The 24,617-nt window shown below is 64.8% G+C and overlaps 2 protein-coding genes across 5 annotated transcripts in view; one reads left to right on the forward strand and one right to left on the reverse strand.

Annotated features, from left to right (window-relative positions):
* Positions 1 to 7,555, forward strand: part of Iqank1 (IQ motif and ankyrin repeat containing 1) — a 28,138-nt gene extending 20,583 nt beyond the window's left edge. Inside the window, exons 5-15 of the mRNA XM_090339534.1 lie at positions 1,702 to 1,835; positions 1,999 to 2,163; positions 2,303 to 2,494; positions 2,563 to 2,688; positions 5,841 to 5,980; positions 6,079 to 6,133; positions 6,221 to 6,313; positions 6,482 to 6,590; positions 6,864 to 6,957; positions 7,025 to 7,159; positions 7,239 to 7,555. Of these exons, the coding sequence (XP_090195660.1) occupies positions 1,702 to 1,835; positions 1,999 to 2,163; positions 2,303 to 2,494; positions 2,563 to 2,688; positions 5,841 to 5,980; positions 6,079 to 6,133; positions 6,221 to 6,313; positions 6,482 to 6,590; positions 6,864 to 6,957; positions 7,025 to 7,159; positions 7,239 to 7,545 (1,550 nt within the window). The 3' untranslated portion in view covers positions 7,546 to 7,555. The remainder of the gene's footprint in view (positions 1 to 1,701; positions 1,836 to 1,998; positions 2,164 to 2,302; positions 2,495 to 2,562; positions 2,689 to 5,840; positions 5,981 to 6,078; positions 6,134 to 6,220; positions 6,314 to 6,481; positions 6,591 to 6,863; positions 6,958 to 7,024; positions 7,160 to 7,238) is intronic.
* A 138-nt stretch (positions 7,556 to 7,693) lies between these two features.
* Scrib (scribble planar cell polarity protein) lies at positions 7,694 to 23,837 on the reverse strand. 4 transcript variants are annotated; one of them, XM_090339528.1, is made up of 36 exons: positions 23,316 to 23,836; positions 22,125 to 22,242; positions 21,959 to 22,037; positions 21,776 to 21,865; positions 21,636 to 21,692; positions 21,493 to 21,556; positions 21,323 to 21,397; positions 21,111 to 21,255; positions 20,692 to 20,810; positions 19,876 to 20,075; positions 19,593 to 19,759; positions 19,348 to 19,472; positions 19,131 to 19,256; positions 18,489 to 18,629; positions 17,829 to 18,212; positions 16,918 to 16,980; positions 16,380 to 16,469; positions 15,813 to 15,890; positions 15,110 to 15,433; positions 14,936 to 15,016; positions 14,612 to 14,860; positions 14,289 to 14,399; positions 13,884 to 14,177; positions 13,617 to 13,805; positions 10,860 to 10,970; positions 10,731 to 10,784; positions 10,564 to 10,638; positions 9,649 to 9,756; positions 9,366 to 9,525; positions 9,174 to 9,282; positions 8,904 to 9,089; positions 8,673 to 8,815; positions 8,560 to 8,597; positions 8,381 to 8,455; positions 8,128 to 8,179; positions 7,694 to 8,053 (listed from the first exon to the last, which is right to left on the reverse strand). In XM_090339528.1, the coding sequence occupies exons 1-36, from the start codon at positions 23,472 to 23,474 to the stop codon at positions 7,911 to 7,913; spliced, it is 4,782 nt and encodes a 1,593-aa protein (XP_090195654.1). In that variant the 5' UTR covers positions 23,475 to 23,836; the 3' UTR covers positions 7,694 to 7,910. The 4 variants fall into 4 exon arrangements, with proteins under 4 accessions (XP_090195654.1, XP_090195653.1, XP_090195656.1 ...); XM_090339527.1 differs by having other exon boundaries at positions 19,348 to 19,475; XM_090339530.1 differs by lacking the exon at positions 14,936 to 15,016 and having other exon boundaries at positions 19,348 to 19,475; positions 23,316 to 23,837.
* Between the last annotated feature and the right edge of the window lie 780 nt (positions 23,838 to 24,617).

Genomic DNA, 24,617 nt, shown 5'->3' on the forward strand with positions numbered 1-24,617 from the left:
AGTTAATTGCAGATAAGTCTTGTGGAGTTTCCTGCCAGGGCTGGCTTTGAACCTCAGTCCTCAGATCTCAGCCTCCTGAGTAGCTAGGACGACAGGTGTGAGCCATGGCACTGGCTCCTTGTCTTAATGGATACCATGTTTATGTTTTTGTTTGTATTCATCCCTCTTGGGATTCCAATACATGCCAAAGCAGTGACTCCATGCCTTTATTTTCTTAATTTTGGGGGGAATTGTAGGGTTTGAACTCAGTGCCTCTAGTTTGCAGTCACTTCACCACTGAGTCATGCCTCCAGGCGTGATTCTTGTTCATAAGCAATACTCCCACTCCCTCCTTGGGCCTGTGTCTATGTGGTGATCTGTGGTGGTCCCTCTACTTCAGGCTCTCCCGTGTGCACCCTGTACCATCTCCCCTGCGGAGACGGAGACAGAAGCTCATGGACTTTTCTGCTTGTGCTTACCTGGAGGCCTCCCAGGAAAATAGGGTCATACCACCAGGGCCTACTGGCGTGGTGTCTCTTGTGAATTTTCAAAGCTTCTCTTCAGATACTAATATTACATGTACAACTTTAATTACATCTGTCTTAATTTTTGTCTCTGTGTTTTTATTCTGGATGTTATCATTTGTGTTATGCCTCTAGATCACTCATCCTAACTTCTGCTGTCTTTATGCTGTTAAACACCTCCACGGGTCTCTTAATACCAGTTTTATGTCTTTCAACTGTAGAATTTCCATTTGATTATTTATTGTTCCCAACCTTTTACCTCAACTTTTTTGGTTTCATGACATTTTAGACCTAGAATCTTTCCAGAATTATGTCCTATAATTTTGTTACCTAACTGAAGCCACTTTTGGGCCTTGCTTATTCTTTGACTGTGGATGTTGACTCTTCATCCTGGGGTCATCAGCAGCCCCCTCCCATCTGCTGCTGCTCATCTGTGCTGTGCACTTGGCACAGGTGCTCCACAGCAGACGAAACCCCCTGCAGATGCTGCACCCTGCTGCCCCTGGTCCCTCACTCCCATGGCTTTGCAGCACCTCAGCCGTTTTCAAAAGATTTACCTTCTCTTTCCTCTTGCTGCTGTTGCAAAGGCAGCTTAGGTCTGGAAGCAGAACCATGTATATAACCTTCCTGGCTACTTTTTCCCCTCAGGATTTTGTGGATACCTGACTTACTGTCTTCCGTCTTTGTTGCCATTTTAGGAGGTCTTGACTCGAGTGGGCTGCCACCATGGAGACCTTCCCCACCCTGGGGCAGAGGCCCAAGCCCTGTTTTATAGTTTGCTTTGTTTTTTTTTTCCCCCTTACTGGAGTTTACTTATTAGGCTGGAGCCCTATTAATCGAGCCATGCCTCCAGCCCTGTGTTTCACTGGTTGTGTATACTTCTCCCTCTCCCACTGGAGTCACAGCTCTGCTTTTGGTGTTTCTGATGGTTAATTGGAGATGCGCGTGCCGTGGGCTTTCCTGCTGCGCTGTGAGCTGCGATCGGATCGCAGCCTCCTGAGTGGGCAGGACTGTGACGGGCGGAGCCTCCGGGCCTGGCTTGCGGCTTCGGGGCGCACCCCTGGCCCGGGCATGCGCCCGAGCTTGTCCGCGGGGGCTGGGACCAGGCTGCGCGCCCTCACCGTGGCGCCTGGCTGGCAGGAGGCCCGCGGGATGGCGGCTGGAGGAGGAGGCCGGGGTTCACGAGTCCCCCCCGCAGGGCTCACGGCAGAGCACCGGGCGGCCACGATCCTCCAGTGCGCCTTCCGGCAGCACCTGGCCCGGAAGGCGCTGGGCCGCCTCCGGAGGGAGCGCCAGGAGTACCTGGAGGAGATGGAGAAGCTGCAGCGGGAGGTGAGCGGGCGGCGGGCGGCGGGTGGCGGGCGGCCGGGCTGGGGCCGGGGCGGGGCCGGGGCGGGGCCGGGGCCGGGGCGGGGCCGGGGCGGGGCCGGGGCCTGGGGCCGCGCGCCCGGCCAACCTGAGGGCCGGCCCGCCGCACCTCCGGGGCCCCTCGCAGGCCTACCTGGCTCTGGTGCGCCGGGAGCAGGAGGCGGCGCGGCGGCAGCGCGAGCAGGAGGAGGCGGCCGAGCGCGCGCGGCGGGAGGAGCTGCAGCGCCGCCGCCGCCTGCTGGAAGCCGCCTTCGACGGGGACCTGACGGAGATCAAGGCGGTCCTGAAGGAGGTGGGCGTGGTCTGGCGTGAGGGGCGGGGGCGGGGCCGCTCGCGGGGCGGGGCGGGTGTGGCGCGGGCGCGGGGCGGGGCCTCTCGCGGGGGCGGGGCTCGCGGGCCCCGGCCACGCCCAGCGGCCGCCCGCCCCGCAGGTGGAGCAGCTGCTGACCCGGGAGGGGGTGGGCCACGATGAGGCGGGCAAGGCGAAGCGGCTGCTGCGGCGCGTGGCCATGGTGGAGTGCGAGGACAGCCACGGGAACACGCCGCTGTCGGAGGCGGCCGCGGGCGGGCAGCCCTTGGCCATCCAGCTGCTGGCCGAGCTCGGCGCCAGCCCCAACAGCAAGGTGGGCACCGCGGGGCGGGCGGGGGCGCGGGGCGGCCGGCCGGGTCTGGCTCACCGTCCCGCCTGCAGGGCGCCTTCGGCCGGTCCCCGCTGTACCGCGCGGCCTTTGGGGGCCACCTGGAGGCCGTGGAGGTGCTTCTGAAGCTCGGCGCGGACCCGCGGGTGTACGCGGAGGACGGCAGCACCCCGGAGCAGGTGCGGGCGGGCGGGCGGGCGGGCGGGCGCGGGCACCCCGGCCGGGCCCCGGCTCTGCTGGCTCCGCTGCGGCCCAGAGCCGACCCCAGACCCCACCTGCGCGGAGGCGGCCCCGCTCCCGCCGGCCCCGGCGCGCCCGACCTGCTTCCAGCCCAGTGGCCTCGCTCCGCTGGGGACAGGGCACCGGCGTGGGAGGCCAGGAGAAACCCGGGTCACCGGGTGCCTGGGCAGCAGGGGCTCTCCTCCGCGCGTCTCTCTGTCTGTCCTCTCCCCTCCTTTGCATCAGCTGAATCCCAGCCTTCTCCAGGGCCTCCACTTCAGTGGGTCTCCGTCTGCTCATTTGCCTGTAAACCTAGCTACTGGGGGGCCGGGGAGGGGGGGGGAGTGACCAGAGGATTTTATTTTGAAGCCAGCTCTGGAAGGAAAGTTTGTGAGACTCTTCATCTCCAATAAACTTGTCAGAAATTAGCTGGAAGTGGAGCACCAGCCTTGAACAGAAAAGCTCAGGGATTGTGCCCAGGCCCTGAGTTCAGGCCCTAGCACCGTCACACAGCCACACACGTGCACACACACACGTGCACACACACACGTGCACACACACGCGTGCACACACACGCACATGCACGCACACGCACACACGCACGCACACATGCACACACACATGCACACACACATACGCACGCGCACACACACACACGCACACATACGCACACACACACGCATACACACGCGCACGCACACACACACGCACACACACACACGCACACACATACGCGCACACACACACGCATACACACACACACAGTCTGCTGGTAGACCCTTACTTCTATGCATCATCCCAGAGAGGGAGGGGCAGGGCTTTCCAGAGCCTGGCAGGAAGGCCCTGGGTGCCACCTGCAGGCTCCTCCTCTGGATTCTCCCTGGCCAGGCTCCACTCCTGTTGTCTCCAGGGGGCTCTGTGAGGGGCAGAGGTAGGAACCTGAGGAGAGCCCACTCCGCCAGCCTGGGGCCAGGGGCTGGTGGCAGCAACAGGAATAAGAAACAGGGAAGCGGGGGTGTCAGCCGGGAAGCGGGGGTGGTCATCTTAACTGTCCTGGAGACTCTGGCCACGTGACACCCCGCATGGACCTCCTCCACAGCCTCATGCCTTTCTCCAGATCAACTCAACACAGACTTGACATGTGAATGTAAAGCTTACCAACTTTTAGACAAATACTGGAGGAAATCTTTGGGGCTTAGAGCATAATGAAGCGTTCCTAGATAGAACACCAAAGATACCACCAAAAGGAAATGAAGAAATTGGGCCTCAGCAAAACCCAAACGTTTTGCTCTGTAAGTGATTCTACTGAGAAGAAAATACACAGACACACGTATCTGACAAAGGGCATCTTTAGAACATATAAAGAGCTCTCACAGCTTAACAGTTACAAAATGAGCAGAGGGCAGGAGACAAAATGTCATTGCAGGGGCCGGGAGTGTGGCCTAGTGATAGAGTGCTTGCCTAGCATGCACAAAGACCCGGGTTGGATTCTTTGGTACCACAGACATAGAAAAAAAGCCAGAAGTAGTGCTGTGGCTCAAGTGGTAGAGCTCTAGTCTCGAGAAAGTCCAAGGACAGTGCTCAGGCCGAGTTCGGTCTCCAGGACTTACAAAAAAATAAATAAATAAATAAAAGCCACTGCAGAGGATGCAGAGAGAGCAGGTACACATGCCGGGAGATGCTCCATTGAGCCCAGTGAGGAAACAGGGTGCACAGCAACATCCACAGCCCAGACACTCCCTCGGGGGAGATGCGGCCGCCTCCCAGCAGGCTTCAAGTTACATAGCACTCCTGAAAGACAACACCCCAAATAAAATAGAACTCCTAAATGACAATACCCCAAAATGTCATAACTGTCCCGAATGACATTACAGCAGTGGCCTATAATCCTAGCTACTCAGGAGGCTGAGATCTGAGGATCATGGCTCAAAGCCAGCCAGGCACAAAAATCTGTGAGATTCATCTCCAATTAACCACCAGAAAACCACTGTGGCTCAAGGAGTAGGGTGGTAGACAAGCTGAAGAGCTCAAGGACTGCCCAGGCCCAGAGTTCAAGTCCCAGAATGGGGTGTGGGGGCAGGGGAGAGAGTTGGAGGGCTGGGAATGTGGTTTATTGGTAGAGTGCTTGCCTAGTGTGCATGAAGCCCTGGGTTGGTTTCCTCAACACTGCATAAACATAAAAGCCAGACGTGGTGCAGTGACTCAAGTGGTAGAACACCATCCTTGAGCAAAAGCAGCTCAGGCACAGTGCCCAGGCCCTGAGGTCAAGCCCCAGGACTTGAAGAGATCAGCCTGGTACTGGTGGCTCACACCTGTAATCCTGACATCTGAGGATCATGGTTCAAAAACAGCCTGGACAGGAAAGTTCATGGGACTTGCAGAGGCATGCAGGGGACCAGGTGAGGGTCTGAGGAGTCCCACTGGCCCCAGTGGGGAAGGAGGAGGGCTGGGGTGGGGCCTGGGGTCCCATCTAGGTGGAGACCAAGGAGCAGTGGTGGCACCAGGGGTGTGCAGGGAGGGGACGGGCTCTGCTGTCATGGGCAGACATGGTCTTAGCTGCAGCGGCAGATATTAGGTGCAGGCTTGCAGGATATGCAGTGTGTAAAGCTATGCTCCTCTGGGCGCCCCTGAGTGTGGCAATGCGGGGACCTGTGCTGCCATGGTAAGGGGCCGTGGACCAGTCAACAAGAGCCGTGACCCTCGTCTGTCTGTGGCATGGGGCGGGGGATCAGCTGTGCTCCTGACCTCCAGGCCGCCACTCTGCCTCTGGCATGGGCAGACTATGGCCCAGCCAGCCATGGCCGGCCAGGACCCGCAGGCATTCCTGCCTTCAGACTGGAGAGCCAGTCGCGGTGAGCTGCCTGCCTGGGGCGGCTGGCTCAGAACCCAGCTGCTGCGCCCCCCCGTTGCTGTCTGGGGGAGGGGCCTGCTCTGCTCGGGTGGTCCGGTGGTGCGGACAGGCTGGCAGCACTCTGGCTCCGGGGCAGCTGTCGGGCGGGGCTGGCAGTGGGCACCTGCCTTCACAAACACGGGTGCCATTTCTTCTAAAGTGGGGAAGTTCTTCCCTCCTGTGCCAAGCAGACCGCTCAGCCCTGGACCGGTGCCGTGACAGGTGGCCTCCCTGGACACGGTGGTCAGGGTGCTGCAGTCCTGGGACCTGAGCCTCACAGAAGCCATGCTGCAGAACATGGAGGCCGAGCGGCAGCGCAGGGACCAGGAGGCCCGGAAGCACAAGGAGGCTGAGGCCAAGCGGTGAGTGTGTGCACGCACACGTGTGCACAGGTATGCGCACACATGTGCACGTGTGGGGGCGGTGGGGATCCTGACCCCTCCCCCTCCCCCACCTCCAGAATAAATCTCAAGGTACAGCAGCTGTTCAAGGAGCAGCAGCAGTGTCACAAGGAGGTAAAGGCGGGGTTGGGGGGTGGCCAGCTTGGGGAGGCCCGCCTTGGAGGGCACTGGCCGGCGTCTGAGGGTCCACTGCCTGTCCAGCTGCAGCAGGCCTACTGCGAGCTCAACCGGAGGATCACAGAACACGATAAGTGTGAACGGAAGCGCATGGGCAAGACAGACCTCACGCTGCAGGTGGAGAATGCCCCGGACGCCCTGCTGTGCTGGCCTCCCGGGGCCGGGGCCGGGGCCAGGAGTCGGGCTGGACAGCACTCTGTGCCAGACAGGGCAAGCCACTCTGCAGGTGGTGGTTGAGCGGAGTGGGGGCAGGGCAGGCGATGGTCAGCACGGCCCTTCCTCCAGGCCATCAAGGATGCAGAGGCCCAGGTGGACAGGCTGAGGCAGGAGGCCCAGAAAGCGGAGGAGATACTGGCCATGGCCAGGCTGGAGCTTCGGGAGCAGAGCCAGGAGGGTGGGCGTGGCTCCTGGGAGAAGCTGGGGGCTGGGCAGGGGTGGAGCTTCAGGGGCGGAGTCAGGTGGGTGGGCAGGGCTCCAGGGAACTGGGGGCTGGGCAGGGGTGGAGCTTGGGGGGGCGGAGCCAGGTGGGTGGGCGGGGGCTCCGGGGAACTGGGGGCTGGGCAGGGGTGGAGCTTGGGGGGCGGAGCCAGGTGGGCGGGGCTCCCGGGAGAAGCTGGGGCTGGAGGGCCGGTTGTCCAGCCCGGGATTGTGTGCCACTGCCCCGCAGAGGAGGAGGAGGTGCCGGGGCTCAAGTGCCAGGTCAGCGAGCTCCACGACGTGCTCATGAAGGACGTGGGTGACCGCATCCTCACAGACGGCCGGTCAGTGTTCTGGCTGGGTGTGGGCTGGGCTCTGTGCCCGTGGAAGTGACCTGGTGGCTGCCCACAGGTGGCCTCTCGTCATCGACCCTTCGGGCCAGGCGGCCACCTTCCTGCGCTACCAGGACACCAACTATGTGGACACCGTGAACCCCGAGCACCTGCAGCCTGAGCGGATCCGGCTTGCTCTTCTGGGGGCACTCAGGTGAGGTGGGACAGGGCACTCCAAGCACCCACCGGTCTGCCCCGCCCCACCCCACCCGCCCTCACTGGTGGCGCCGCAGGTACGGGAAGCCGCTGGTGTTCGACATGCGCGAGATGGATCTGTTCCCGGTGGTGCAGCAGCAGCTGGAGGCGGTGCAGGAGGGCCTGGCGCAGGCGCTGCTGAGCAGGGAGCTCCTGGCACAGGAGCGGTACCTGCAGCTGCTGCGGCCGGCCGACGGCCCCGAGTACGAGCCCTCTCAGTTCCAGGAGGCTCGCCTGGCCCACTTCCGCCTCTTTGTGGTCACCCGGGTGCAGTGGCCGCCGTTGGAGCAGCTGCAGCTGCTGCTCCCCGTGCGGGTTCAGCTGCCCAGCCCAGCTCTCCTGTAACCTGGCCCAATAAAGCCGCCCGCGGGCGCTGTGCCCTCACCGGCTGTGTGACTCCACACTCCCAGCCAGCTCCCGCCCCGCTGGCGTCACCTGGACACTTACAGGGCCCGAGGGTGCCGGGCAGCTGGGTGGACTGACAGACAGGAGGTAAAACGTAGTTAACTTTATTCTCCTTAAACCACAAAATAGAGTCTTTGGTTGTACAAACATCACTAGTTACAGTCTTGCCGCGAGACCCTGGCTTAGGGACAGTTAGTCAGAGGCAGCACTCCAGAGGGGTCTCTTTAAAATCCTAACAATCAGGTTAAAAGACTTGGGGGCAGGGGTGGTGAGGGAACCCCACCCCGAGTCTGGGGAGGCAGCGCCTAGGAGGGTACAGGGCCCAGGCCACGGTGTCCCGGCCGCATGGCCCGGCCGCTGCTGCACAGTGTCACGTCTACGGGGCTGGCGGCGCCGGGTGACAGCCTGCCAAGAATGGCCAGGGCCGCCTCCCCATCTTTCTGTGGGCCTGGTGGGCAGAGAAGCAGCTGTGAGCCAGTGTGGCCAGTGCCTTGAGCTCCCCTCAGGAAGGCACCAGCTCACCAGGGCTGGCAGATGGTTCCAAAGGCCGCAGTTCCTCCACCAGGTCCGGCGACTGCGACAAGAAGAAGCCGTCAGTACCCATCCCAGGCCCGCGCCCAGCCGCCCAGCTCTGCGGCCCAGAGTCCGGATGGGGTCTGGGCGGAGCTGGGCTTTGACAGGGAGGCAGGAGGGAGGAGCAGGGGCATGAACACAGAAAGGGGAAGGAGCATGCATCCGGCCCGTGCGCGTGCATGAGCCCGGAGGCCCCAAGTACCTGGATGTCATAGACAGGCCTGGAAGAAGGCAGGGCTGCAAACGCCCTGTAGTCAAACTTCTTTCCAGACAGAGTCTTGGAAGGGCAGCGTGAGAGGGGGAGGCAGAGAGTGCGCAAGGAAGAGGTGAGGGCAGTGGGGAGGGCAGGGACCCCTCCCCCAGGCTGGGTTTGCTCCTCACCAGGCGTCCGGGGGAGGTGCTGGTCTGGACACCAAGGTCTGCAGATAAAAGGAGGTGAGGGCCCTGCAGGAGGCCAGAGCCCCACTGTGACGGCCCACTGTCCCCACACTGACCTTCTGAGGGGGGAGGGGAGGGGGTGGGGGCTGGCGAAGGGGCCTCAGCCAGCTGCTCCAGGGGCCCTCGCTTGCCCCTGCCCTCCTGGGACTTGCTGAGCACCATCTGTGCCCGGAGAGCATCCTGCTCCAGAGATTTCATCCTGGGAGGACCAGAGTGGGTGAGGCCCGTGGGCCGGGGAGGGGGGGTGGGGGGGTGGTGCGCGGGCCCGGCCTGGTTGTGGGGCTCACCTGGCCGCCCTCCACAGCGCCCGCTTCTCAGCCTCCAGGGCGCGTCGCTCGGCGGGCGACAGTGCCCGCTCAGGGGCAGGGGGCTCAGGGCTCTGCAGGCGAAGCCGCTCCTGGTGGCGCCGCTCGGCTTTGGCCGTCCGCACCGGGGCACTGCCCGCAGGAGGCGGCGGGGATGCAGGACTGGGCCTGGGGAGCCGGGCAGGGAGACGGTGAGGGGGCCCCCTCGGGAGGGCCAGGGGCGCCCCCCCCCCGCCCCCGGTCCAGCCTCACCCTCTAGCAGGGCTGGGGCCTGCCCAGGGCGGTGGGCCCGTGTCCTCCGGCGGCCCCTCGGCCAGCTCTTCCCGGAGCCTCTGTGCTCTCTTCTGCTGCAGCTTGCGGGCTACAGGGCAGCAGTGGGTCAGTTGGTGCAGGCCAGGCCCCCAGCCGTCCAGCCACACACACCTCCCCTCAGCAGCGCCTCACCTTCTTCTTCCTGCATCTTCCTCAGGTCATCGGCGCCCACCAGGGACACACGCTTTGGGTGGCCCTCAGCCTGGGGCGTCCGCACATCCAGCTCAAAGTACTTCTGTCGCTCGCGGAACGACAGCTGCTCGGGGGAGGCTGCTGGCCCAGGCATGGGGGGCTGGACGGGGGTGGGGGGCGCTCTGAGACTTGGCTGGCAGCTGGTGTCCCCCATTGGGGTCCGCCTCCCTCTGGAGCCCTCCGGGGCCCTGCCCCCAGGCAGCCCTGCACGTGACAGCATTACCTGGTCAGCGCTGTCCTCGGGAGGGTGAGCGGCGGGGACGGCGGCGAAGGCCCTGTAGGCCTGCTTCACATTGGCGGGCAGCTCATCCGGGGAGGGCGGGGAGGGCGGCTGGGGACAGAGCGCCCGTGAGTGAAGCTAGGGCAGCTACCCCACCCCCGCCCCGCCGAGGAAAGGGCTTGGCCACCCCAGACCTGTGCTGCAACCACTCACAGAGCAGGGACCACCTCGGCCCCTGGGCCAGGCCTGAGCCAGTGGCGGCAGGAATGGGTGGGAAGGAGAAAGACAGAGATGAAGCCAAGGGGAAGCACGGCTGGGGTGACTCTCGCTGCAGAGGGGCCCCCGCAGTGCACACCCACGGGGGAGAGGGTGGGCGGGTGGGCACGGGTGCTGAGCCTGGCGTGAGTGCATGGAGGGGAGGGCTCCCCCATGGCGGCCCCCACCCCTGGCCACCGGGCTCCCGCTCACATCCTTGGGCACTACCAAGGGCACACTCAAACTGGCGACTGGGAACAGACCAAGGTGAGACAGTGATGGGAAGCGGGGAGGCCCCTTCTCCAGAGGACGCTGGGCCCCAGCCCCCCGAATGGGCTCCCTCTACCCTAGGCTCCTCGGTCACGCCAGTGCCCTGGCCAGGCTGGTCCTCCCGGTCCTCTCTGGGTCCTGTCCCCAGGCTCACACGGGGCTGGAGGCTGCCTGCAGCCCGAGCCCCACCCTCCTCCCCCGGCCTCCTGAGAACATACAGCTGAACCCCAGCCCACCCCACCGGAAGCCCAGACAGCTCTGGGGGCTCCAGGAAGGGCAAGAAAAGAAGTCAGGGCTTCAAAGGGATTCGTAAGCCATACCCTCTCCTCCGTCACCCGTGTCCCCATCTCCACGCCCTCCCGTCCATGGCCAGGGCAGACATGTACCACTCACCCTGCGTGCACTGCCAGCACTGGGCACCGCCGCCAGGGAACGGTAGTCCAGTTTTAGAGGCTCCAGACTCCGGGCCTGGGGGGCAGAATGGAGAGGATGCCCGCAGAGCTGTGGGTGTCTGGGACACAGCCACTCAGAGCTCTACGTCAGGCTGTGGGGAGACTCACCATGGCCTCCGCAGGTGCAGGCCCCCAGGGCGGAGTGTGGCCAGGCAGCTCCTCCTGTGGGCACAGTAGACGCGGTCAGCGCCTGGCCCCTCGGGCTCCAGCCGCCGCGCCAGCTGCCACGCTCCTTACCCTGCCTGAGCTGTCCGGGCTCAGCTCCCGGTCGATGGACGAGAGGCTCTCCAAGCTGTTCCTGCACCCCACGCCTGCTGCAAAGGGGTTGGCAATCACTCCTGGAGACCCCTGGGAAGAGAGGTGGGGCTGAGCGGCACGGCGCCAACCTGACCTCCAGGCAGGCCAGAGACACCCAGTAGACCCAGGGGCCCACCTCCGGCCATGCTGGCCAGTCCCACACCTGAGGAGACCTCTAGCAGCCCCCGTGGGTCACCAGCTGTGTCTGTGCCAGCTTGCTTAGGACCCTGGTGGCTGTAGCACCTGCCTCGGCCATCTGGCAGCTGGCACGGGAGAAGACCAGCTGAGGTGGCCATTGAAAGGAAGGAGCGGCAGGCAGGTGAGCCAGGCCCGGGACTGGGGCACATGGACATGACATGCCCGGAGGTCAACAGGTTCCAGGGCTCAGACCCAGACCTGGGGCATCCAGAGAGTGTGGGCATGGCTGGCAGGGCAAGGCGGCGGGGGTGTGCCCAGTGCGGGGTGCTGGGGCTGGCTCATTTCCACCCAGGCACCCCGGGACCTCCTGAGGCAGGGCTGTGGGGACACTGCCCAGGGCAGTGGTGCTGGCAGCGGCTGTCTGGGCAGTCCCGGCATCAGTGCTGGCAAACTCCGTGGAAGCACAGCAAAGGCCTCTAGGGACGCGCTGGAGACGTCAATGTTTCTCTTAGGTTCTGACAACACGGGCAGATCTAACAACACCCCAGATGCCTATCTCCTCCTCAACTTTCACAACACCTGAGCCAAAAAGGCCCTGGGAGCGGGGCACATGGCTCACTGCCTATCATCCTAGCTTCTCGGGAGGCTGAGATCTGAGGATTGCGCCCTGGCCACTAAAGACCTTGAGACTCTTAATTAATCAGCAGAAAACCAGAGGTGGTGCTGTAGCTCAAGGAGGAGGGTGGTATCCTTGAGCTGAAGAGGACAGCGCCACGCCCAAGTCCCATGAGCAACCCTGCCCCCCCCACCCCAAAAGGCAGCCGAGAGGCCAGGAGCGTGGCTTAGTGGTAGAGTGCTTGCCTGGCATGCACGAAGCCTGGGTTTCATACACATACACAGAAAAAGCCAGAAGTGGTGCTGTGGCTCACGTGGTAGAGCGCCAGCCTACCATCACCAAGCTCCTTGAGAGGCAGAATCTAGAGGACCTGGGATCAAGGCCAGCCTGGAAAAAAGTGAGACACTCCCATCTCAAGCCCTGTCCTTAAGCTAGGCATGGCGTCACATGCCTGCCTCCCCCACGGGGACGTGAGAGCATCCTCCGCTTGCCTGGAGCCTGAGACCTGCCAAAGTCCTAGATCCCATGGGAATCAAGGGCTGAAGGCACGCCTCAGGTGAGTGCCTGGGCGCCTGTCTGCCGGGCCCTCGGCCCTGAGCTCCAGCCACTCACACGAGTGCTAACGCAGTCACGAGGCACCTCACGGGGGAGACAGTCCACTGCCAATACTAGGCCTTTGGCCACCAATAGCTCCAGGGCCCTGTGCGAGAGCCGGGCAGACCCATGCAATGAGGTGCCACCCTCAGTAGGAGGGAGCCCTGCCTCACAGTGGACCCCCCAAACCACCAAGCTAGTGGTAAGAAAGTACCCCAAAAAGATGGTGCCAGACCCCACTCAACTTCTATTTTAGAACCTGACACAGTGGCCTAAAAGAGAAAATATAAGACAAAACAACACACGAGGGCAGGCACGCTGGCTGGTGCAGTGCGTGGCCACAACGCTGTCCAGCCCAGCCCAGCCCAGCCCAGCCCAGCCCAGCCCAGCAGCAGCACCTGCAGCTCCCTGGGACCAAGCCCGGACCCAAGCCTGTCTCGTTCCCCAGTTCAGCAGGTGTGACCTTGAGGACACACTGGTGTCCACTCCCATAGCAGCCGTCACAGCACTGAAGAAAAAAGAATGGACAAGGCTTCTGCAGCCACCACAAGATAAACACAGAAAGCAGAGTCCAGCAGTCCTAAAGGAAACTGCAGGAAGACTTAGCTCATACAGAGGGTACATTTTCACGACCCAAGAGATGTTTGCCTAGCACGCACAAAGCCCTAGGTTCGATTCCTCAGTACCACATACACAGAAAACGCTGGAAGTGGTGCTGAGGCTCCAGTGTTAGAGCTCTAGCCCTGAGAAAGTCCAAGGACAGTGCTCAAGCCCTGAGTTCAAGCCCAGGCCTGGTAATATAAATAAATAAGCGAAAGCCCTCAGTGATGGATGGAGAAGACAGATGGCGCTGCAGGCCCTACCCTATGGGAGGCCTCCAGCCAGTGTCTGCAGAGGACAGCGGGCACACAAGAAGACCCTCGATCCCGGAAGAGAGGAGGTTTCCGACCTCAGCATGAACCTGTCTGCCAGGATCCCACCAACTGCAGACTTGAGGGTCAGCCAGGCACCACGGAGACAGCGCATCTCCCTGCAGGGACCAGATGCCCAGCCTGGGGATGCTGCCAGGCGCCTGTGGCGGCTATGAGCCTGCTTCTCCCCAGCCCCACCTGCTGGGAGCTTGCCCCTTCCTGAGGAGACTTCCTCTGTGAAGGAGAAGGTGTAGCTGGATGGGACCCAGTGCCTTGCAGTCACCTGGGGCATCCTTCCACTGTGCCAGTGACCAGAACTGCACACCCCCAGGATGGCAGCGCGTGGCGTGGACGCGGTGGCATGGACGCAGCCTGCACCCTGTGCCAGGATGGGGAGGAAGATGGCCTCTCTGCAGTGGCCCAGGGCTCTGTGCTCACCTCCAGGCCTGCAGCGGCGCTGGCATCGAAGCCGTCACACACGAGCACAGAGAGCGCGTCACCCACACCTCGCAGCAGCTGCACGGCCTCTGTATGGGTCAGGCCCAGCAGGCTCTGCTGGTTCACCTCCAGCAGGCGCAGCCCCACTCGGAGCCGCCCGTCGCGGCCAGCTGCCCCCGTGGGGCTCACCTGCAGGATGGAGGCTGGGTGAGACAGCAGCGGGGCGGCGGGGGGGGGAGGGAACGCCCAGCCCGAGCGAGGCCTCACCTTGGAGATGAAGATGCCCTCGTCCGTGGGGTCGCAGGGGTTGCCCGCACGGCCCCTGGCACCCCCACGGATGCTGATGCCCAGCTTTTCCCCTGGAGCCTTCTGGATGCAGAGCTCTCGCATGCCTGGGGGCGGGGGGTCCCTCTGGACCAGCAGGCACAGCTCCAGGCAGGGCCGCAGCAGGGCACCGACAGCCTCCTGGTGTGTGGCTTCGCGCACGTCCTGCCCATTCACCGCGAGGATGCGGTCCCCAACACGGAGGCCACAGCGCTCGGCGAGGCCCCGAGGGAGCACCTGTGGGTGGCACCGCGGAGGGATGGCATGCACGCCCTGCCCGGGCACCGCGGAGGGATGGCATGCACGCCCTGCCTGGGCACCCTATGCCACTGCTCCACCGGCCCTTACCTTGGAGATGAACACGCCAGGCTGCTGGACACCAAATGGGTGGCTGGAGTGGTCAGAGCCCCCAACGATGCTAAGCCCTAGCGGGCCCCCGGCTCTGGGCAGCCGGACCTCCTGAGGACACAGGCGGGCCTCAGGGGGGTGCGGGGAGATGTGACTGCCCGGCCCAGAGCCTCACAGCTCTGCCACCTGCAGCCTAGGCCCCCCCACCCCGCTGCTGGGGACAGGCAGAGCATTGGCAGGGAGGCCTGGCCCGGCTCCTCCGGCACACACAGCAAGGCTGCCCTCTTCCTGGAGTGACCGTGTGGACGGGGCGGGCGGCTCACCTCCACGGGGTAGGGTCCTTCCAAGGCAGCAGCCAGGAGGCCGGGGGCCAGCCGGGGCTCTCCAGGGGTGACGATGCCCACAGCGGCCGGAGCGGTGGGGGGGGGAGTCGGGGAGGCATGGGGTGGGGGACTTGGCGGGAGAGGGCCCTCAGTCTCCCTTTCGAGCAGCAGAGCAATGGTGGGGGAAGCGGCGGTCAGCAGGGAGACGGCATGGTCGTGCCTGGCCTCCGTCATGTCCACGCCGTTGATCTGCAGGGGTGCGGCTGGGTCAGGGAGCGGGGCAGGGCAGACAGAAGGCACAGGGCAGGCCCGCCCCCCACCTACCGAGAGGACCCGGTCCCCGACTTGCAGTGTGCCGGCCCTGTGGGCAGCGCCCCCCTCGGCAATGCGGGAGATGAAGATGCCCTGCGGGAGGGGCGGGGCTGAGGCTGGCGGGCGGCCCCCCCCAGGCCGGCCCGGCCCGCCAGGACACCGCACTGCACCCCAGGTGCCGCTCACCCCGTCGCCTGCCCGGTAGGGCGTGGAGCCTTTGCCGCCGGCGATGCTGAAGCCCAGGCCCTTTTCACTGCGCACAAGGCAGGCGGCATGGCGCTGGCGGAGGGGCGCAGGGACCTCCGGCTGCAGCAGGGCTGGGCGTGGGCCCCCTGCCCGCCGCTCCCGAGGGCTGTAATCGTCCTCGGGCCGCAGGGGCGTGATGGTCACCGCATTCTCCGGCTCCACCATTCTCTCTCGCCACACTCGCATCTGCACCGCGGCTCCAGCGCCACGAAGCGCCTCCACGGCCTCGTGGTGCTCTGCATCCTGCAGGGCCACGCCGTTCACCTGCACACGGGGCAACGCGCAGGTGCGTCGGCTGAGGGCTCCCCTGCAGGAGGAGACGGAGGCCCACAGCAGGGTCCCCACCCCCGGACACCCCGGGCACTGGAGGGAGAATCCCCTCGGACAGGTGCTTGCAGGCAGAGGGCGGGACACCAGAAGCCCCCCCAGGGAAGGAGCCCTGCCCCAGGCCACTGCCCAGATGGGACCTCAGGGGCTCCCTGACAGGGAGAACCCCTGCAGCAGGTGCCAGCATGGTGCTTTGTGCCACAGGAGGATCTCTATGGGTTCCCTTCCGGCGGGTGGCACCCAAGACTCCAACAGCTGCAACTGTGTGGAGCTCGGAGATCTCGGCAGCCCCTGCCTGCCAAGCGCCAGTGCTCACCTCAAGGAGTTTGTCCCCTACACGGACTCCAGCGCGGGCTGCAGGGCCCTCTTCAGATACCCGGGAGATGAAAACACCCTGGAAGACAAGCAGAGGGCGGCCACAGGGCTAGGCCTCTGTCCTGTCCTCTAGGGAAGTAGCCTGAGATGGCCATCCAAGGCCTTAGGGCACTGGGCAGAGGAGCTGCCCTCTGCAGACCACGGCCTGACCTCCAGGGTGTGAAGAGTGGCCGGGGGGGGAGGGGGGGATGAGCTCGGGTGGCCCAAGTCCAGGGAACTCAAAGTGCAGGTCACTTTGGAAGAACCTGATCCCAGCAGACATGGGAGGAGAAGTCAGAGGCTAGGCGCACGCACGCACGTGTACACACACACACACACACACACACACACTGTACAGAGAGAGACAGACAAAAGACAGAGAATTCACATGCAAAAGCAGCCAGGCCACCCGCCAACTGCTGACTAAAAACGCCCCGTGTTCACACTCTGCCCGGGCCTGTGAGCTGGTCTGGGGATGTGGGTACCCGAGTGTCAGGAGGGTGGGGCGGCTGGCCGGGAAGCTGCTCACCTCGTCATCCCCCTTGTAGGGCGTGGAGCCCTTGCCCCCCGCGATGCTGATGCCCAGGCCCCCCGTCTGCCGCACAATGGTGAGCGTCAGCTGGAACAGAGCAGAACCGTGTCTGGGAGGGTCAGGGCCGCCTGTGTGCCCGAAGGAGGGGCTGGCTGCAGCCATGCCAACCGCAGAGGCCGGACCTGCTGATGCCAAAGCCTCTCAGCTTGGCCAATGAGCCCCTCCTGTGGGGTGGCCCATTCCGCCACCAGGGCCGCCTCAAGACTCGTGTGCAACATGGCCGACAGCGCAGCAGCCCCCCCCCCCCCCCCGGCCCCCGAGGCTGCCTGGCACTGCGGCCTCAGGCCCGGGGAGACGGCTCCAGGACCCCAGCCCTGGGGCTATCTGGAAAGATCTGCGCTCAATCCATTCAATCCATGCTGTGTGTGGTGGGGGGGAGGGGGGTGCATGGGGGGGGCAGAGAAACAGTGAAAGCCCACAGCCCAAGCAGCAGCAGTGACAGCCCGGCCCTGCGTGCGGCCCTGAGCGTACAGACCTCTTCCTCCTCAATGCGGGCGGGCTCTATCAGCAGGTTATTGGCCTGGTCAAACGACACCCCCTGTTAGGACAGGAGCAGCGAAGCGTGCAGGTTAGCCACCACGGAGGAGCGTCACCACTGCACCAGCCCGGACCAGGAGCAGACAGGACAGAGAGCTGACCCCACCCCCACCCCGAGCTCTGGCAGCCTGAGCCAGGCCTCCCCCCCTGGGCTTGCTGCTGCCCATGCCCGGGTTTCCGCCCAGTCTGCACGTGTGAGTGACCACAGATTGCCACATGGGCAGGCCCAGGCCGGCCAGCTGGGATGGGGACTCCAGAATGGAGCAGGCCCAGGCCTGGCTGTCTTTAGGGCAGGGGTGGCGTGTGTGGGAGTGCGGGATTTCTGCTCAGGGCACCTGGGCGTTTGCGAGGGTGTTCTCAGGGACGTCCTCAGGGCGCAGGCACAGTCCTCTGTGAGCCAGCAATTGCAAACGTGAGGCCCAGGAAGGGACACAGCAGTGGCCCCCAGATGTGCCTGCAGTCTGGGAGGGCCTGCACAGCCCCGGCTCAGGTCAAGCCACAGGTGAGCAGCTGGACTGGTCATGGCATGAGAAGACCCCGAGAGAGCCAGCAAGCTCCTGCAGAGGCTGGGACCCTGTAAGCACCTGGCTTTGGTGGTTTAGGGGCCCTCCCGGCCTATCAGCCCCATCACGTGGCTGCTGGCCCAAGAAGCTACCATGAGTTTCAACCAACGTCAGGGTCAGGAGCCTGGGAGGAAGCAAGGGGCATGCAGGGATGGATTCTAGAGCACACACGCCCCTGCTCTTCCTTTAGGCAGCCTGCGGTCAAGGCAGCAACAGGCCTGAGAAGTACTTTCTGCCGTGGCACGAGGACAGGAGAGGCTGGTCAGGCGGGGGAGGTGAGACTCACCTTGACAGAGGGGACAGGAGCTGCAGCTCCTTCCTTGTCCTCCTCCTCCTCCTCCTCTTCCTCCTCCTCCTCTGTGGTGGGCTCGCCCTCCTCCTCCTCCTCTTCCTCCTGGGCCTGAGGAGCCCAAGGTGCCCGGGGCCCATTGTGCCAGCTCCCAGGCCCTGTGGGGCCCTCTGTGACGGGCCGCGTCCCCTGCAGCAGGGCCACCACGGCCTCGGGCTGCGGAAGCCTGGAGATCTTGAAGTGCTTCTTGTAGTGAGGTGTGTCCTTCCGGATGAGACGCTGCCGCCCGCCCGGCGGGGGCCGGGGGGACTCGGAGTGGCCCTCCTCGCTTTCCCCGTCCTCCCTAGACAGCAGGGTGTCCTCTGCGAAGTGTACTGAGGGCTGTGTGGGTGTAACGACGCGGTGGTGAGGGCCAGGCAGGCTCAGGGACGGGGCAGAGGTCCTGCCTGAGGCCACCGTGCCAGAGCCATGGGCATGCTGAGGCTTGCAGGGCCTCTGGGGAAGCACCCAGAGGGTCCTCAGGGGCCAGGGCAGGTGACGGGGTGATTGCCCTCCTGTGACCCCTCCTGGTCATCTAAGCATCATGGGCACAGGCTGGGCAGCCTCCACCCAGCGGGCCCTGCTCCCGGCCACTGGCCGTCACCCTGCCGTGCTCACCTCCTCGTACTCCTCCTCCTGCTGGCCCGGCTCCTGCGCGTCCTCCAGCAGGCCCTCGGCCTCTCGCTCTCCCTCCGAGGCGGTGCTGGCGGTGGGGCCAGAGCCTCCGCTCAAGGCAGACTCGGCACTCAGCCTCTTCTCCTGGGGCGGGCAGGGGGTCAGGCCACATGGAAGCTGGTGGTGCACAGGCCCCCTGGGCGTGGCAGGCTAAGCCTTTGCTGGGCGTCCAGCTGCCCCCCAGCCGCACATGGGGAGGCCCTGCCAGCTGCCCGACCCCATCCCAACCTAGGAAGCAGGCTGCTTCCCGAGCCACGGGCACTAGGCCGGGAGGGCTTGGCCCTCAGCACGGGACAGCGGGCGCCTGAGTCCAGAGCTGGGAGGCAGGAGGCTGAGGACAGCCCATCCCTACAGTCCACCACACCTGGACTCCAACAGTGTCCCCAGTCCTGAGGCCCAAATGAGCCTGTGCCCTCCCTCCTCTCTCCTGCGGGGATGGGGCCTCACTGCCCTCCAGAGCCTTCCTGCCAGCAAGACTCTCCTAAGAGGCCCTCCCTGCTCTGCTAGGCTCAGACTCAGTGCCCGGCAGCGCTGGGCAGGCCACGTGAGCCACGCCCTCAGGGCCTCTCCGTCCCTCAGGCGCACCTCCTCCGAGGGCGAGGGTGGCTCTGGGTCAGGCGTGCAGGCGTAGGCCTCACTCCGGCGCTCCTCAATGCTTCTCTTCATCACCTTGAGCTCACAGGGGTGAGGCGTGGCCCGGCGCTGTAGACCCTGCAGGGGCACAGGGATGAGGGACAGGAAGGGGAGGGGTGAGGGAGGGGTGGGGCAGAGGTACACCGCCCAGGGCCCCACCCCTCCATACCCGCTTCACCGCAGCCTCCTCTCCATCGTCGTCACCCTCGGGGGCCTCCAGGAACTGGATGACGCTGACCCGAGTCAGCGGGGCTTCGCTGCAGCTCTCCGAGGGGCTGCCCTGCTGCCCGGATTCTTCTGTGTGACACGGGGCGGGGGCGGGGGGGGGGGGGAAGGTCAGGGGACTGGGCCTGGCCTCAGCCCGCCAGAGACCTGCCCCCACACACCCACGCCCCTGCCGTCATGGCAACCTACCGAGACCGGGCAGCGGCTGCTGGGGCAGGAGGTAGCAGGTGAGCACTTTCTCTCCCGTCTGCACGTCATCCTCCGTCTGGAATCGGAGCATGGGCTGTGCCTGGTTCTCAGCCAGCCACAGGGCCTTGAGGTTGAGGTGGGTGAGCGCAAATGGCAGACTCCGCAGCCTGGGGGCCGGGTGGGCAGGGTCAGTGCACACCGGCCACGCATGCGCGCTGCCAGGCGGCAAGGGTCAGCACACACGGCTACAGGTCTAGATTCCAGATTCCCGCTATGCACTCACCGGTTTCCAGCCACGTCCAGCACGTGGAGCTCAGCTGTGTGGGCAAGCTCGGGGGGCAGCACAGCCAGGCGGTTGTCCCTTAAGGAGAGGACACTGAGTGCCACACAACCCCCAATCTCAGGAGGCAGGGCCTCAAGGTGATTCCGATCCACGTTAAGGTTGGTAAGCTTGGTCAACTTGCCCAGAGAGTGGGGCAGCGCCTGCCCAGAAGGAGAAAAGGGCAGAAATTGTGACACCCCTGAGAGCAGGGAGAGAAAGAGGGCCACCGGGGCAGAAGAGGGAGACCGCGCTCACGGGGCTTCCCTGGCCCTTAGAGACGAGGATTGGGGACCCCCTCTGCAAAGACAAGCAGCACACCTCTGCCCTCCGCTGCTCCAAGGCCACATAGGCCATCCTGGGCCAAGGCCTCAGGAACACAGCATTTCCACACTATCCCGTAGACACTCCCGGCTGCGACCTCCACAGCTGGGTGCCTGTGAGCCGTCTGGCGTCCCTGCCAGCTCTGCCCCTGACCACCCATCTGTCCCCAGGGCTCCCTCTTCCCCTGCTGCTGTGACTCTAGTAGGTCCCACAGATACTCCCCACAAGTAGAACCTGTCTCCCTGGCATCCCCATGCCCACTTTAACCGCAACCCCAACCCCACAACCTCTGCTCTCCCTAGCCTGCACAGCTTTCCACATGTGGGCCTGTTCTCTGCCTTCCTGACGCCACCCTACAACCGTCCTGGCCCTGCCCTGGCCCCATCCTGACTTGTGCCCATCCTCCCCCAAGCAGCCTGCACAGACTCTGAGGGCCGCCGCTTCAGCGCCACCTACCGTCAGCAAGTTCTCTGTGAGGATCAGCTCAGAGAGGTTCTCACAGTCCCCAATTGCCTCCGTCACCTCACACAGCCGGTTCTGGTCCACCTTCAGGATAGACAGCTGCTTTAGCTGACCTGATGTCAAGGAGACAGGATGAACACGCTGAGCAGGGCCAGGACCATGGCTGCACTGTGTGACCCCCCCCCCCCCCCGCAGGAGAGATGGGTCTTCAGAGAGGCTCAGCCCTCCGTGGACACCATGAGCCTCTGATCTGCCACAGACCTCTGCCATCCTGGCCCCATGCACGTCGGACCCTCTGAGCTCTGACAGGCTCAGTATCTGACTTCCCCTCTGCAGAACGCCCGCAGCCTAGAGGAAGCTGGGGCCTCACCCAGCCGGGACATGCAGCCCCGGCCCGGTCTAGGCGCACTGACCGATGCCATCTGGCAGCCGCTGAAGCAAGTTCTGGGAAAGCAGCAGGTCTGTGAGTAAGGCCAGTCCACCCAGCTCCACAGGAAGCTCCTCCAGCCGGTTCTCTGAAACATCCAGGCACACCAGACGCCGCAAGTTTCCGAGCTCCTGAGGACAGACAGAGGGTCAGAGGGCAGCAGCTAAAGGCAGGTGGGAGGGGTCCTGTCCCACTCACCGGAGGCAGCGAAGACAGCTGATTTCGGTCTAGCCAGAGCTCCCGCAGGTTGGGCAGAGCCCCCAGTGTATCAGGCTGCAGACAAGGAGGGGGACGGGAGGAGCCAGGGTGATGCCGTGTCCTCTGGAGCAGCGGCCCTGCCTCTTCCCTACCCCTCAGCCCTCACCTACCAGCACCTCCAGGTCATTGCCTCCCAGATCCAGCTGCTCCAGCTTCACCAGGAAGGACAGGGACCTGTGGAGGAAACAACCTCGATGTGGCCCAGGCCCCAGCACAGCCCCACCCTGAGCTGGGTGTCGGTGCAAACACTCACGCAGGCAGAGACTTGAGCAAGTTCTCACGGAGCTCCAGGGTCACCAAGTTGGCCAAGCTGAAAAAAGACCAGGGGCAAAGGCTGAAGAAAGTGGCCTGAGCCCAGTACTTCCCAGACCCTTCCAGCAGGCGGGCACTCACTTGCCTACGTCCCCAGGCAGGGCCTGCAGGGACACGTCATTCAGAGCTAGGTGGGCCAGGCTGCGCAGCTGGGTGAAGCCATCGGGAAGCCTGGAGGAGGAAGCTGGCACCTCAGACACCTGCTGAGAAGCTGCAGGGCATCCCACTGCCCACTGCCAATGGCCACCAAGGGTCACCACCCACCTTGACAAGGGGTTTCCGCTGAAGTCGGCGATCTCTAGAGCCTTACAGAATTTGATGCTTTCCGGTATCTCAGGAATATCTGTGGAGCAGGAACACCACAGAGACACACTTGAAGCCTGTGAAACTCCTTGGATACTCCAGTGTCCCTGTCCCCCCCCCCACCTACCATTTCGGGACACATCCAGCTCCACCAGCTGCATGAAGTTGGCGACTTCAGGTGGTAGCCGCTGGATCTCATTGTCACTGAGGCCCAACTTGCGCAGGTTCAGTAGCCGGAAGAAAGGCTGAGGGCATAAGGTGTGATCAGGGGGTACAGGAGAAGAAGTGGACACGCAGGGTCATGGTGTGTAAGTCTCCAGACCTCCTGCCTGCCACATCATACAGGGCCCTAAGACCTAGTCATGAGCCCCGGTCTTGTCATATTTGACTCCCACTTGAGGTCTCAGCTTCCACAAGGTCCCTTCAGTCCCTCCCCTGCAGCCAGCCCGGCAGAGAAGCTGCGGGCTCCTGACTGGATGAAGTCTAGTCCCCTGACCAGCGTGTCACCCTCAGGAATTCACCACCACCTACACCGTGTCTACCCTCCAGGGGGCTGCACCCAAACAATGGGCGTTAAGAACTTGCCAAGAGCCAGGAAGAAAACAGTGATGACGTGATATATGATATAGGGACCCAGGACACACACAGGGCCACCCACAGCGTTACGGAACCCACGTGGGTCCTGGGAATCACCAGCACCAGGGGAAAAGTGGTCACAGCAAGGCCAGGAGTAGAGCCACGTCCTTTGTCACCCAGCCCCCAAACCTCAGGCCATTCGGCCCCCCACGCCAAAAAGGAAATCTTTCATAACCTGCTTCCTTTGCTCTCCTCTCAACAGAAAAACACACTGACCGGAAGGAACACAAGCGAGCAGAGGCGAAGAGCGAGGCGCCCTGGGCGCCCTGCCGGACCCTGGCGGAAGGCTTCAACCCCGGAGCCGTCCCGCTCTGACTACCCACCACCTCCCGCTCTGCCCTCCGTTCTCCGCCCGTCCACCTGCCGCGCCCCCACGGGTTTCTGCATGCGGCTCGCTTTCAGGCTCAGCGTCCACCCAGTCCCCGGGCGGGCACCCGATGGCCGCTGCCACCTGGTGCCAGCGCAGGCGGCTGCGGGAGGGTGGGGCTCTGCAGGGCGGGGTTCTGGCCAGTAGGAACCAGCCGAGCCGGCTGGAGGCTGTGGCGCCCCGCCCGGGCAGCGTCCGCCCGCGGAGGGTCGGGTCGGGCTGGCGGGCGGCCGCCGGGGCTTCGGAGCCGAGTCCCCGGAGCGGCGGGCGGGCGGGCCGAGGCGCGCGGCGGCGGCAGGTGCGGCGGGCGCTCACCTTGGGCAGCTCGCGCAGCTGGTTGGCGTCGAGCAGCAGCTCCTCCAGGCTGCGGCTGTAGCGGTAGATCTCCTCGGGCACCGCCTGCAGGGAGCAGTGCCGCTTGTCCACCGACTCCACGTGCCGGTTGCAGCGCCAGAGCGGGATGCACTTGAGCATGGTGCGGGCGGGCGGGCGGCGCGCGCGGGCTCGGCCGGGGGGCGGGGCCCGGCGCTCATGCGGGCCGAGCGCAGCCGGGGCGGGCGCGGGGGGGGAGGGGGCGCCGGGACCGGGACGGGCCGCGGCGGCGGGCGGCGCTGGGCCCGGCCCCGTACGGCGCGCTCCGATGGCGGGGCTCGGCAGGGCCCCGGCCCAGCGGCGCTCCGACGCTCAGGCGGCCCGGGCGCGGCGGCGGCTCCGCATCCCGCCTGCTCAGCTCACCGCTCGTCCCTCCTTCCGCAGCCCCGCCGCTGGAACCGCCGCCGCCGCCGCCGCCGCCGCTGCCCGCGACTACCGCCCGACCGCGCAGCCCGCCGGGAAGCCGAGGCCCGCCCTCGCCACCCGGGACTGCGACACCCAGAAAGCCCCGCGGCATGGACCCTCCGAGGATCCGTAGCGCTGGCGCGCACGGCCTGCCGGGAAGCCCCGCCCCGGCGCCGTGGGAGCCACCCGGAGTGGACCGGTGGCCTGGCCAGACAACGGGGACAGCGCGCCGACCTTGTCCCCTACTTAGCGCGTCCAGAACTCCATGACGTCACAGCAGAGAGCGGGGCCCCCCCAGCAGGACGCCGCTCCCCCAGGAGCCCCCCCAGCAGGACGCTGCTCCCCAGACCCCCCACCCCACCAGGACACCGCTCCCCCAGAACCCCCCACCCCACCAGGACGCCGCTCCCCCAGGAACCCCCCCCAGCAGGACGCCGCTCCCCCAGACCCCCCACCCCACCAGTTCGCCGCTCTCCCAGGCCCCCCCACCCCACCAGGACGCCGCTCCCCCAGGAGCCCCCCCCCAGCAGGACGCTGCTCCCCCAGACCCCCCACCCCACCAGGACGCCGCTCCCCCAGGCCCCCTCTCCAACCAGGACACTGCTCCCCCAGGCCCCCCCAGCAGGATGCTACTCCCCCAGGACCCCTCCCCAACCAGGACGCCGCTCCCCCAGGCCCCCCCCAGCAGGACGCTGCTCCCCCAGACCCCCTCTCCAACCAGGACACTGCTCCTCCAGGCCCCCCCAGCAGGATGCTACTCCCCCAGACCCCCCACCCCACCAGGGCACCGTTCCCCCAGGCACCCTCCCCACCAGGACGCCGCTCCCCCAGGAGCCCCCC

The sequence above is a fragment of the Megascapheus bottae genome, chromosome 9, assembly GCF_031878675.1.
Source record: "Megascapheus bottae isolate mThoBot1 chromosome 9, mThoBot2.hap1, whole genome shotgun sequence".
Lineage (NCBI taxonomy): Eukaryota > Metazoa > Chordata > Mammalia > Rodentia > Geomyidae > Megascapheus > Megascapheus bottae.

Excerpts from the sequence above, each read along its gene's own strand:
- Scrib (XM_090339527.1), bottom strand. The coding sequence starts at position 23,474 with ATGCTCAAGTGCATCCCGCTCTGGCGCTGCAACCGGCACGTGGAGTCG. Across the intron at positions 9,283-9,365 it reads GAAGATGCAGGAAGAAGAAG|CCCGCAAGCTGCAGCAGAAG; the intron begins GTGAGGCGCTGC and ends GCTGCCCTGTAG. Across the intron at positions 8,598-8,672 it reads CTCCCCTCCCCCCTCAGAAG|ACCTTGGTGTCCAGACCAGC; the intron begins GTCAGTGTGGGG and ends TTTTATCTGCAG.